Raw genomic sequence first — 12,222 nt, 5'->3', positions numbered from 1 at the left:
ACATATGTAAATATACCATATAGTTTTAAAATTAAGCATTGATGCTTCCTGATAAAGAGATAATATAATGAAGGGAGTAGATAAATATTTACTTTTAATATCAGTTTTTAGAGATTGTTATACCTATGGTATCTGAGATTGAAAAAAAAAAAAAAAAACAGCACACACGAGAGTTAAAGATACCCCAGAGACAATAACAATAAAAAATCAACACATTCACTTCAAAATTCAAACTTTACAACACATCAAGAAGAGTCTTTCAACAGTTATAATGTGTGTTTCCAATAAAAAAAAAACTGCGCGTGTTAAAAACAAAAAAGCAAAAAATAAAAACCTTGGGGTCTGAAATGAAGTCTTCTGTAAAGGCAATTTAAAGTTTTAAATCATTTTAAAGCATTAATGAAACAAACAAAAAATCAAACAAAAGGATAGTAAAGAAGCAATAATTAGACTGGAAGCGCCATGTACTATTCCCTGACCGGTGACTTTAAAAAGTTTAAAAGTTCCGTCATTGATGGATGGTCGTTGAGTGGTGACACGGATTGTGGGTACTTCAGTGGTGTCGACGGAAGAAGGCGAGGAGGCTTCTGAAGTGTATTTCATTGCCGTGTCCCTCATCGCTGTCAACAATGGGTAAGAACCGTTGTCACAGTAGTTACCCATAAAATCATCGTAATCGAAAGCCCAAAACATTACTCCACCTAATCCAAGTTCACCAGCATAATTCACCTGAAGTTGTAAAATTTCAGATTTGACGAATGTGCAGATGGCGTAAACAATTTAAAAGAACATATTCATTGACAACATTTTTATTTGATGTGGTAATTCTCATAAGTCAATTCAGTACTTTTTTTAATGAGTCTCTAAATAAACTTTCTTTTGTTCATATGTTGCTCCAGTGTGATCGAATTTGTGTTTGAATTGAGACTATATTGATATGTCAGTATTTTTGTTGTTGTTGTTGTTTTCGGAACGATTATCTCACCCTCCACACCCGACGCAAACAAAAAACCCAGTTACTTCAAGGGTTCTGTTTTCCGAGGGTAAAATAAAACCGCGAAAAAGAAACGTTGAAATTGAAATAATTACAGAAAAAAATTTAAATGGCAAGAAAATACCCTAGCAGTTCAGTGCATCGTGGTCTTACCTTTTCTACAATACTTCTAGGGTCATCATATCCCACCCATTGATTGTCCAGAAAGGCATAACTGCTCTTTTGTTCATCATCCCATACCGTTGTGGCACCATTGTCGATCATATCTAAACAGATCTGTAAAGAAATTAAATTAAGAATCTCAGACTGCTTGTAACTTCAAAGTTATCTATGAAATAGTAATCCAACTGTTTGACTCAATATATTTTAGGAAGCTTGCAATTGCATGACGTGTATTCTTAACTAGTTTCGTTTGTCTCACAAATTCTAACTGAAATTTTGACTGCCGTATCGCATATCGAACAAAGTTAAGAGAATTGCAGTTGATGATATGTTATATACGTTTCTGACAATAATGGTGGCAATAACCTCAAATGGAATTGAAAATAAAAGATAAACAACCAAAAAAGATCAAATACTTGATCCGTTGGGAACCCTAAATCATATTTCTTTTCTATAGCATGTTTATAAATGATTGTTGTTGATGAAATCAAGTTTTACCTCGAAGTAAGCTAGATGACCTTTCAGTTCTCTTACTGAACCCTCGTCTCCCCCTCCCACGATTAGAGGTGCTCCTATATCGTGGACGGAGGAGTTCTTTAGTGTGAATGAAGCACCAGCTCCACGGATACCCATCACAAGCTTTTCTTTAGGAGCTCCTTTTTCTATGTAGTGATGAATTGTCCAGTTCTGAAAACAGACATTGGATGCCGTGTGATCTGTAGTATACTGCTGATACAAAATCAAATTTAATAACATCAGGACTAGTTTGATCATTTCCTGCAACAGACTTGTCTGTTCATACATTTTCCGCCATTTTCACTATCCTTGCTGTAAATTGGAAATTGCAGCACCCGTTTTTTTTAACTAATTTTAGCATTTGTCCTGAAAGATTCAACATGCAGATCGTAAAATAAAATAAATAAATAAAATAAAACTTGTCATGTGACGTTATAATTGATATTTTTATATTAATTAAAATATTTCATTAAATTTACTTCACGTTAGAGACATACCTGTGAGTTTTTAGGATTGAATTGAGAGTTTGACAGTCGTGAATAGAGAGGCGACCCAAACCCTGCTAGTCTGCTCCACGTACCAGCATAGTCATAGGTCATGACATTGAAAAAGTCCACATATCTAAAACAAAATCCATTACTATTCATTGAAGATATCACTTTACAAAATTCATATTTATCTCGTTGAACGTTACATGAATACAAATTGTATCAAAATTTGAGCTATGTCGACCTTTTTTTAGAACCTACTTGCATGCAATTACGTCTTACATCACAAACTAACATTCTAATGTAGTTATACTATTTCACATACTATCGTGTTTAGTTTTTTCGTCGTTATTGGTACTACAGCTTTTACACAGTATTTGTCGTCCTATGTGGAATATGCACCCACATACCAGTCAACAAACTACACATATACACCATTTAATACCTTTGTCTCTCCCGTAATATTGTAAATGGTAACTAAATATGTAAAAACAATATTTTGACGTCATGGTGAATTAAGCGGAGTTCTACAATTCTGTACATGTTAAAATGTTATCGATTATCATGAACAGGAAAAAAAGAATTGAGACATTTATATACAGCTGATAGGTCATTAACTTGAATTCCTTACTTTGATATTTCTGGCATGTCGTATGATGTATCAATATTATCCTTTCCAGCAGCTGTAGCTATAGTCAGCAACAGACGCGACTGTCCATTTTCCACCGATTCTTCATCGAATGTCTCCCTCATTATCTGAAGAAAGTTGCCATATATTGTTTAAAAATTATCGGATTTTTTTTGCTAAAAATATTGGGAAAAATAAGTATGAAAAAGTTTAATTGTATTGCTTTATGCATGGTACTGATTTCTATAAATGAACGCATCAAGTTCTAGGGAAAGGTCAGATAGCAATTGTCCACCATTCCTAGGTGATTGTTTTCATTGAAGAGGTGAAATATGTACAAGAAATAAGAGAACTGCATTGTAATTACAACTGAAAATGTCGATGAAACGGAAGAAAAATATGAACAAGAATACTTCCATAGAGGTAAGACATAAATAAGTGATACAGACCCACGAGGTCTGAACTATAACCCTAGCAAATGTAGGTCAAATTCAAGCATTACCACTATATCAATAGTATATTCGTGAATTTTAAGTTACTTTATTGCTTTTCTACCCCCTTATTCTTCGTCAACATGTTTTACTCAAATTCCCGTTTTTATCAATCACTGATATCTTCATGTATCAACCAATCCAACATATCTTTGTAACATGTAAGCAGGGTAAATTTTTGATGCAGGGTAGTAGCTTTCAAGAAATAGAAATTTCATAATACGAAATCGAAACATTTATCTACAACTTTGTGGAACAATGTGTTGGTCATACTATAACAGCAGGTTTAGGTCAGCAGTTGATATGCCTGTTGATAAAACACCGACGTGAGACAGTCCCTAGTGATTGGAAGAGTGACGAAAACGAAAAAGCTGTAACAAAACATCCAAACAACCACCGGCTGAATCTTAAAAAAAATGTTTTGCTGTTGCCTTCAAGTTCGAAATTCCTATAATAGATATCATCTGAAATTAGTATGCCATAAGTTTACCTTTAGTAACGTTGTAAAATCATCCCTTGAAGCACTTTGTGGGAATTCCCAGTCGATATCAAGGCCATCGAAATTTCTATCGCGAAGGAATATTTTGCAGTTTTGTGCGAAAATCCTCACAGAGTGGGGTGCGACAATTTTTGGAAACAGGCCTGATAACGTTTCTCCACCAACTGACAATAGTGTTTTCAAGTTTGGATTTTGTGATTTTAACCCAGTGAAGTCAAAATAATTTCCTGCTTTGTTTTCACCCAGTAATCCGTTGTCATCAGCTGGATCTGTTCTAATAAGTTTCTTCGCATGAAGATCTATTGTTGCAAATGCATAAATGATATGTGTGCACAAATGTGGGTCAATGTTATCTACATTGAAATTTCCAAGATGGTTTGACCAGTTTGTGTGGTAGCAAACTCTGCGAAACTCGTTCCCTACAAGTAAAAAAACATAATGATAATTGTTATAATTATTCTACAATCCAAAAACACTGTAAATATTGTAGTTATGTAACTAAGTTTTGAACTAACAATTCTGTTGGATATCGAGTATCAACTTGGCATATACTGTACTTGTAATCAGTATTAGACAGAATTGATGAAACTTTTATGCAGTATCTGATTCCAGAATACCAGTAACTAAATTGGAATTGTTACGTTAAACATGACAGTCATTAATGCCTCTTTTAAAAACAAGATATATAGACTTATGTGTAGTGATTTAAAATTCATAATTGCTATATGTTTCATATGATTCCAAATTTTGCACTGCATCTCGTTCTTGAAACTACGTTATGGTACATATTGAACGATAAGTCACAATCGTGACTTGTAAATGCACTAAAGCAACTGACCGTATTGTACCATCATTATGCCTATCAATACAAGTTAGAGGAAGCCGATATGATAAAAAATATTTTATCATTTCCCCCTTTTTTCGAAGAGTGTATACAATCGCCAAAAGTAACTACACTGAAAATGTGTTTACGTATTGACGTTTATGCTACCCTTAACAATCATCGATTGACAGTTTTGTATAAAAGAAGCTGGATACACTGCCGATAGATTTTCCATTCGCTAGATATTTCCTTTGTTCATATTTAGGTCTCGTTTAATTTTTGAGTTTTGATTTTGTTGACATCTGACATGAAAATTCGTACTCTTACACTTTTTTGGACGTCCAAAGGTATTGATCAGTTATCTCAGGTGTTAGTGGTTCAAATGTGATAACATATAGTGCCATGAGTACCTAAGGTATGCGACGCAGTCTCTACAGCAGTCTTTACTCTGTTGCGCAAATGCGACAATCGAATCACCCTGTCTTGTCGTGCGATCGTTTCACGCGGACGATCGGAAACTAACCCAGTAGCATGGAAAAGTATATATAGACGGTTAAATGTACACGGGGCAACGCCAAACTGCCGCTATTTTGCTATGACCATTCATCAACATCGCAATTGCTCTACTCCTCTGAATTCGCGTTAAGCCTGGAATCTCGGTAAATGGCGAAATCACAAATAATATGAGTATCAGCTGAAATTATTCGTTTGAAAAAATCTTTGACGTCGCGTGATTTGGACTGAAGAAGCTCACAAAGTCAGACAATGACAGCGTCACGCTTGGCTGATTTTAGGGAAGATTCTTGATGTAATACCCGGCCAAATATTCCATTATTTCCTTACAGCTAAAGTGTACTGCAGGGGGACTTTGTGCGTTTGTATTTTGTTAATTATATTGACATAGATAGGATGCATTATTCTGTTATTTTTTTTTATAGATTTTCAATTTCTTCCATTCACAAATTTATTCGTAAGCGTCTCCTCTTTACTGCAAGGTTCTACTTCATGATGAAACAAAGAGCACCTATATTAATGAGTTATTATTTATTAACTTGTGTAAGTTGAGTATAGACATTGATTTATATGCATAATAACCTAATTGTCAATTCTATCTCTTGAAATGTTGGAAACCCAAAGGCCGTAATAGCAGACGTTAAACCTGTTAAATAAATGGATATATACTTAATATATCGGAGTGTTGTAATCACTGATCTTTACAAAAATGGAGTTTTGTTTCTAAAATGAAAAAAATCGACAGCTGATGTGTATTGCAATATCGCAAGTGCTTCATGCTTTTTTGACGTCATATCACAGGAAGAATGCAGGTGTATAGTCATTCGAGGGCTCGCTGTGTAGTTTGAATAGGACATACATTATATTGTAAATGTGTCATCTCATGGAAACGTCTAAAGGGTTTTCTGACTTCGGCAATGATAGTAAATGGAGCCATGTTTACAAAACGTTAATTTCAACTGCTTCTATATCAATACAGACGAACGATGGACACGCATAAGATTTTGGATATTTAGTGTAAATGTATTGACATTCGAGTGAAATATATCGTTCTTTACGAACATATATATGAAATACAAACTGGACCCGCGAATAGACATTTACGTCCACTGTGCACACGACGTCATCATTTCAAGATGTTGGAGAAAAAATTGCTTTTTTCAACTCGCAAAAAGCGTAAGAAATATTTACCAAATCAAAATTTACTAAGAACAAAAGTCTTTCAACATTTTCTCTCCAAATTTATGAGATATAATCAGTAGATCAATACCTCCACAAACAAGGAAGATATGACGGTTTCCCAAAACCAATGTTACAATGCGTAGAAATAAGTAGTTTGGGATTAAGAGGTTAAAGAATATATAAGCTGGTAATTTACGAATTCAGCTGAAGTACCTCAGTTGACGATAGTAAATTTGAAAACACTTGTAATCGCACTGAATATGCAACTAGTCATAAATAAATGTAAAAAAAAATGTTATGTATTTTTCATGTGTAATTTTTCACGAAGTATCAAGCATTTGTAAATTTGATAGTCATATGTACAAAATAGCAACAGGTATAAATTATTTATTGAAATAAAACTTCATCCAACATGACGTGGTGAGAGATTTTGGTTAGTAACTGTCATTATATGAAAATATAAAGATCTTATAGGGGGCAAGTCGAGTCCGATAGCCCAAATAAATATAACGACCCTCTATATTTTCAAAGAACAACATAAACTAAACACTAAGATTTAACCAAGGTAAAAAATATCGATTGTACTTCTTTCTGTCACAACTACCAAGCCTATATTTATAGAGTTAAATCTACCAGCCCAATAATGGCATCGGCGGCCATATTGACATCTTTTTTGTAAGGTCTGGATTTTCCGACTGTAGTAACATTGATGACCATCATATCAACTATTCAATAGGATGCTTAGAGTATATTCTGTGATTATTACAAAATATCAAGCCAAATAATACAAGTAAAGGTACCGGCAAGTGTTGACAGAAATGTATGGTGTGACTTTACATTCCATGGTGAATTGAAAGCCAAAGCTGACAAACCATTACATATCGATTAGTGTTTGGGGTTCGCGTCATGTCTATCTCTACTTATTAGTGCTTGGAATCAGCATTGTGATAATATAAACTCAATAAAGACAAAGATATAGATTTCCACATAATAATTCTAAAATTATATATGAACCTATATCATGATCTAATTTTCTATGATATTTTTGAGCATATTTAAACGCAATAATTATCCAATTAAGACAATATGATATGATTAAATATTGTTTTAGTTTTCATTTATCATTTTTAGCATTAAACAGGTTATTTTCACACCAGTGCTTAAATGACTAAAATCATTCAAACAATATAACACAACGTTCATAACGTTCATAAATGTATGCCTGCCACTTAATCCGAAGAATTCAGTGTTTCTCTTGTGTAGGATTAAAATAATCAAGGACAGAACCATTTATATACCAGTGACAAACTTTTAATGGATAAACCTGGATATCAATATGTTACATAATGTGAACGAAAAATAATGATCAACTCTTTATCGTATTTCGTTTTTTCAGTATCGTCCATTTAATGCCGAATGAAAGCATTCGTGCTTGAATTACATTTGATAAACTGAAATTAAAGCATATGACAACAAGACAACAACAAAAACAACAACAGCAACCTGTCATTGTTCTTCAGGATTTGAAATGTACATGGATATACATGTATATATATAGCATATATACGTAAGTCTATGTGGGTTATGAACTATCAGATAAACATTAAAAAGATAACACGTTACCATACCTTTAACTCCGAGGACAGACGTGATAAGGAGAGCAAACAAAACCCAGATAGAAACGTACATCATACCTGAAAGAAGACACCAAATCGTCTTTATTTCATTCTACAAAGATTCTTATTTTTTGTCATAATGGCTGTGAAAACGTGTTTACAAGACAAAATTCATAATTACATTTCCGACTGATCAGTATAACTGTACATTTGTTTAAAACCAATATGATAAAATTATGGGAGAAAAGGTTAGCAGTATATATTGCTATGCTTAAACAGTTTACATTTCCACGGGAGTTTCTACCTACAACTTCCTCCTATATTTTTGTAAATCTTTACAAAAAATCACGTTTGTTTTATAAGCAGACAGTGCGTCTAGACTGAGATAATTTATTTGTCAGTAACTTGTCGATGTGGTTAGGATTATATATGGTAATAAGGTGGGGTTTATGGTCATATACATCAATACAAAGGAAGAGTGCTTTGTGTTCTTATCGTTTATCATATCGTTATGGCTGTCGTTCATATGTGTGGGTCAAGGCAATATATTTATTGATACCGCACCATTTTGTTATCACCATACTGTACAGTCGATTAATTTTTCGTGGTTTTCCGGTTTGGACTAGTTCACTGGGATTTTATATCCCGTATATAATTTGTATCTATGAACTGGTGTCCATATATACAGACAGAACTGATCATTTCAGAAATGTTATGCACTGAAGATAATTGATTTCGATCCATCTTTCTACACCTTGAAAATAGCGAAATTAAATTCCTCGCGAATATATAGCCAACTATACAGTACCTTTACAGAACTTTTTAATCGCGAGGAATGTAGACTTCTAGTTTTTCGCTGAGAACACGACGTACTTATTATAATGCAAGGTTTGATTAGGAATTGAAAATAGAAATTGTTGGTGACCACGTATATCATATATTGTACTTTTCAATTAGCAGAAAAGGGTGGTAGGATGGCGCAGTGGTAATGCACTCGCCTATCACCTAGCCGGGTTCTCCAACCCTCGCCAACAAGAGTGATTAGTATAAGTTGACATAACTTGTTTCGCTATTGTTGTAAAATAAAGTTCATATTTTTTATTCATGAAAAACAAGGTAAAACAAGTGTTTCGTTTAAGTGGACTTCCTATATCGATTATTCCTGTATTATATAAAAAAATGGTCTACCAACTTTCATGTCAGTATAACAATACTGTAAAAGTAATCAGTTTTGCGCAATCAATTTTTAGTACATAATCACTGTTTGGTATATCAGCACAATGATATATTGTCGAACCTACAATAATTACGCTCAAAGCAGAATATAGAAAATTGCAATTAGCGTAATTATATTTTAACGAAATATTTGCGGAAAGTTTACAGTAATAAGTGATTACCATGTCAATCATTCATTTTATAATTAAGATAATTAACTAAATTAAAAGTGAACTAATTAACTAAATAATAACTTATTTCTAGGTACCAAATGCTTTATTTTTTTATTTGTACACATCACTACCGATAACAGAAATAATTCACGTGTTAAGTGGTTTGACAGCGAAACATATTTTACATATATATATTTCAAATATGTTTATATTGTTTTTGTATTTGCAATTGTCTCTTAGTTTTTCCTTGTAAATAAATTACTACAAATTTCCATGAAGAACCAACATAGTGTGTGGGTCATTTTTATTTTTGTTAATGTGTGATTTAGGTCTCATATGCACGAACTTAATATAAATATTTTCTTATTGAATTCCGTTGTAATTTTACTCTTAAAGTTTAGAAATATTTTCTTTAATGTAGTTTTGTTTACATCAGTTTTAATACAGGTAATTTATCATCTATCATCTCCATATCATTCAAATTATGTATTGAAAATCATCTATACCTGCATCAATAGAAATATTACAATATTCAGCACAAGGAATGATAATATGTTGCCGTCAATTAAATTTATATCTAAGGGTCGTAACATTGTAAGGATAATGCAATTCTAACCGGAATCGTATGACTTATATGATATAAAAATGAATAGTATATTGATACATCATATCTAGATACATAGACAATAGTTTATACCAGTGAGATAATGTTGTATACAATGTTTGAGAATGTAACATTACTTAATTAGATTGACCAATGTTTACATTGCTGATGCCGTTGACGAAGCATAAGACGCTTACTCTTCCGGAACACCTAGTCTTATTCTCCCTTGCACTTCATATTTTGCCCTAGTGTTATTGAATCTTGTTACTATTTATATAATGACGATAAATGCAATGTTTCCTTTATAATAAATGGGCCATAATACATCCATGTAACGTAACCATAGAAAGCTATTTTTGGCCACATAAAACTGGTTTTGTATGCGACATGTATAACTTCCTTCATAAACAGACCGATTACTTATGTAACTGAGCTTATGGCCATTTTCCTTAGTCATTATGTATCAGTCTAAAACATAGGATCACTATATCTAAACTTCCTGATTGAACAGATACGTTGACTAATTGTCTTAGCAGGGCCGTACGTGTTTATAAATTTCACGTTTTTTAAAAAGTAATACAAATATCAATTATTTAATTATATCATATGACTTACCTCTGTTTACTGTGTAAATTCTATACTGTCTGTGAATAAATATGAATGATCAGATTCACTAAGTCTGGTCTATAATGAATGTAACGTCCGTTGATGTCTAGGTCATTAAAACAATGATGTCTGACTCAGTGAGTGGTCGTATCACACACACATAACACACCTGTACCTTACTATTTCCGACAGTAGGCCAGTGATGCAGGTATGATATTTACCTACTCAGAGATAGGTTGGGGCCCTACAGGGGGTAATTATAGGTAAGCGGGTCCTGCCTTGGTTGTACTACAAAATCGAAGTCTTAATGGTGAGAATTGTGTAAAGACGTATTTTGAATTTTTAGATGAAGGATTACTACTTCGGAATTTGTTCCTTAAATCAGTATATGTGTATTTAAGATAGGTGTTCAAATTTGTACCATAACGAGAGGTCAAAAATGTAATTAAATCTATAAATATAATTGCATAATTTGTATATATGTTTAACTATTAGATCATTCGTTTTGTTTCGCTTACAACACAATTGAACTCCCTCCTTGTATATAGACACATATTTTAAAACCACCTAGCGTTTCATTTTCATTCGTTTGATATCAATTTTCTGTGAGTACACAAAATGTAACAGATGACTCAAAGCGTTGAAGAAAAGCAGGTCACACAAGTAAATAACACCTTCCATTACAAGAGTGGAACTAATAATATTATGTTATTACAGATATGTTTTATCGATCACACAGAGCTTCAGTCAAACCTAGGTTAACCCTGTATGAGGTCCTCTCAAGGGCGTATCAGACGTTAATCGCTACCTACATGATAAGGGAGGATTTGTTTAGCATTCCAGTGAGACAAATTGAGGGTGATCATGAAAAGAAAAAACTCAAGATGTGCAACACGAATTTATGTTGTCATTCTAAATTGGCAAGTACCTTATTTAGATAATTTGATGATTATCGTTCAGGGGAAATAAAGAAAGTGAGATTTCTCATCATCGTTTTCTTTTCAGATAATCAGAGATGAACTTACCTCTGTTCAAAACGAAGAAGAAAATATTCACTATCAGTTATGGTCTGTTTGCTAAAAACAATGATATCAGCATATAAAAATATTTCTTCTGTGAAATCCCTTGCATTATGACAAAATTACATTAGCTTATATTTAAACAATAATCACGAACTCAAATCTTTTAATAAAAAATGTTGATAGATTTCATGTTAAGTATAAAAATAAGTAAATAAGTAAAAAAAAAATGAACAAGGAATGGTATAAAAGACGATATTCGAAGATAATTAAAACCTGTAGATAGCAGAATAATAATATAAGAACAGTACAAAATTTCAGAAGATAGAAGTGATGAAGCATCAGGCTGTTACCGGTAACGGATCAGTGTCAGAGGGTTCCTGCACAGAAACATCTACGAAGCTTTTCCCTAAATAAGGTGGTGGCTGGGTTTCTCAACATAGAAATAAAATTTTAAAAGTTTTAATTGAGAAAGATAAATAATGAACTATTGTCACCCCTATCTAGACTAAAGTGCATATATATAATTCTTTGAATAGAAGATTAAGCAACAATAAAGAAATATTAGTTCAAAGTTACATCTCTACTCATTATACATCTAGTTTATTTTGCTGGAGGCTAAAATAATGGAAAGCAAGATGGGAAACTGTGAAAATAAGAAAAAAAAACAACGAATTTTAATAAAAGAAGACC

General features: G+C 32.9%; 1 protein-coding gene across 1 annotated transcript; it reads right to left on the bottom strand.

The window, feature by feature from the left end:
• Positions 1 to 396: 396 nt before the first annotated feature.
• Positions 397 to 2,913, bottom strand: LOC132548857 (acidic mammalian chitinase-like). The gene is made up of 5 exons (XM_060212756.1): positions 2,792 to 2,913; positions 2,170 to 2,293; positions 1,655 to 1,843; positions 1,148 to 1,270; positions 397 to 729 (listed from the first exon to the last, which is right to left on the bottom strand). Exons 1-5 carry the CDS (start codon positions 2,911 to 2,913, stop codon positions 397 to 399), a joined length of 891 nt encoding a protein of 296 aa, XP_060068739.1.
• Positions 2,914 to 12,222: the final 9,309 nt, after the last annotated feature.

This window comes from Ylistrum balloti, unplaced genomic scaffold, assembly GCF_031769215.1.
Source record: "Ylistrum balloti isolate Yb309-2 unplaced genomic scaffold, AGI_CSIRO_Ybal_v1 Utg370028, whole genome shotgun sequence".
NCBI classification, from domain to species: Eukaryota; Metazoa; Mollusca; class Bivalvia; order Pectinida; family Pectinidae; genus Ylistrum; species Ylistrum balloti.
The sequence above is the reverse complement of the archived record's forward strand: the minus strand, read 5'-3'. Positions and strand labels throughout refer to the sequence as shown.

Bases quoted from the DNA above. Each gene is read 5' to 3' on its own strand.
- LOC132548857 (XM_060212756.1), bottom strand. From the start codon at position 2,913: ATGAGGGAGACATTCGATGAAGAATCGGTGGAAAATGGACAGTCGCGT. The intron at 2,294-2,791 runs GTAAGGAATTCA...ATTTTGTTTTAG, and splicing joins GACATGCCAGAAATATCAAA to ATATGTGGACTTTTTCAATG. The intron at 730-1,147 runs GTAAGACCACGA...TTACAACTTCAG, and splicing joins CTAGAAGTATTGTAGAAAAG to GTGAATTATGCTGGTGAACT.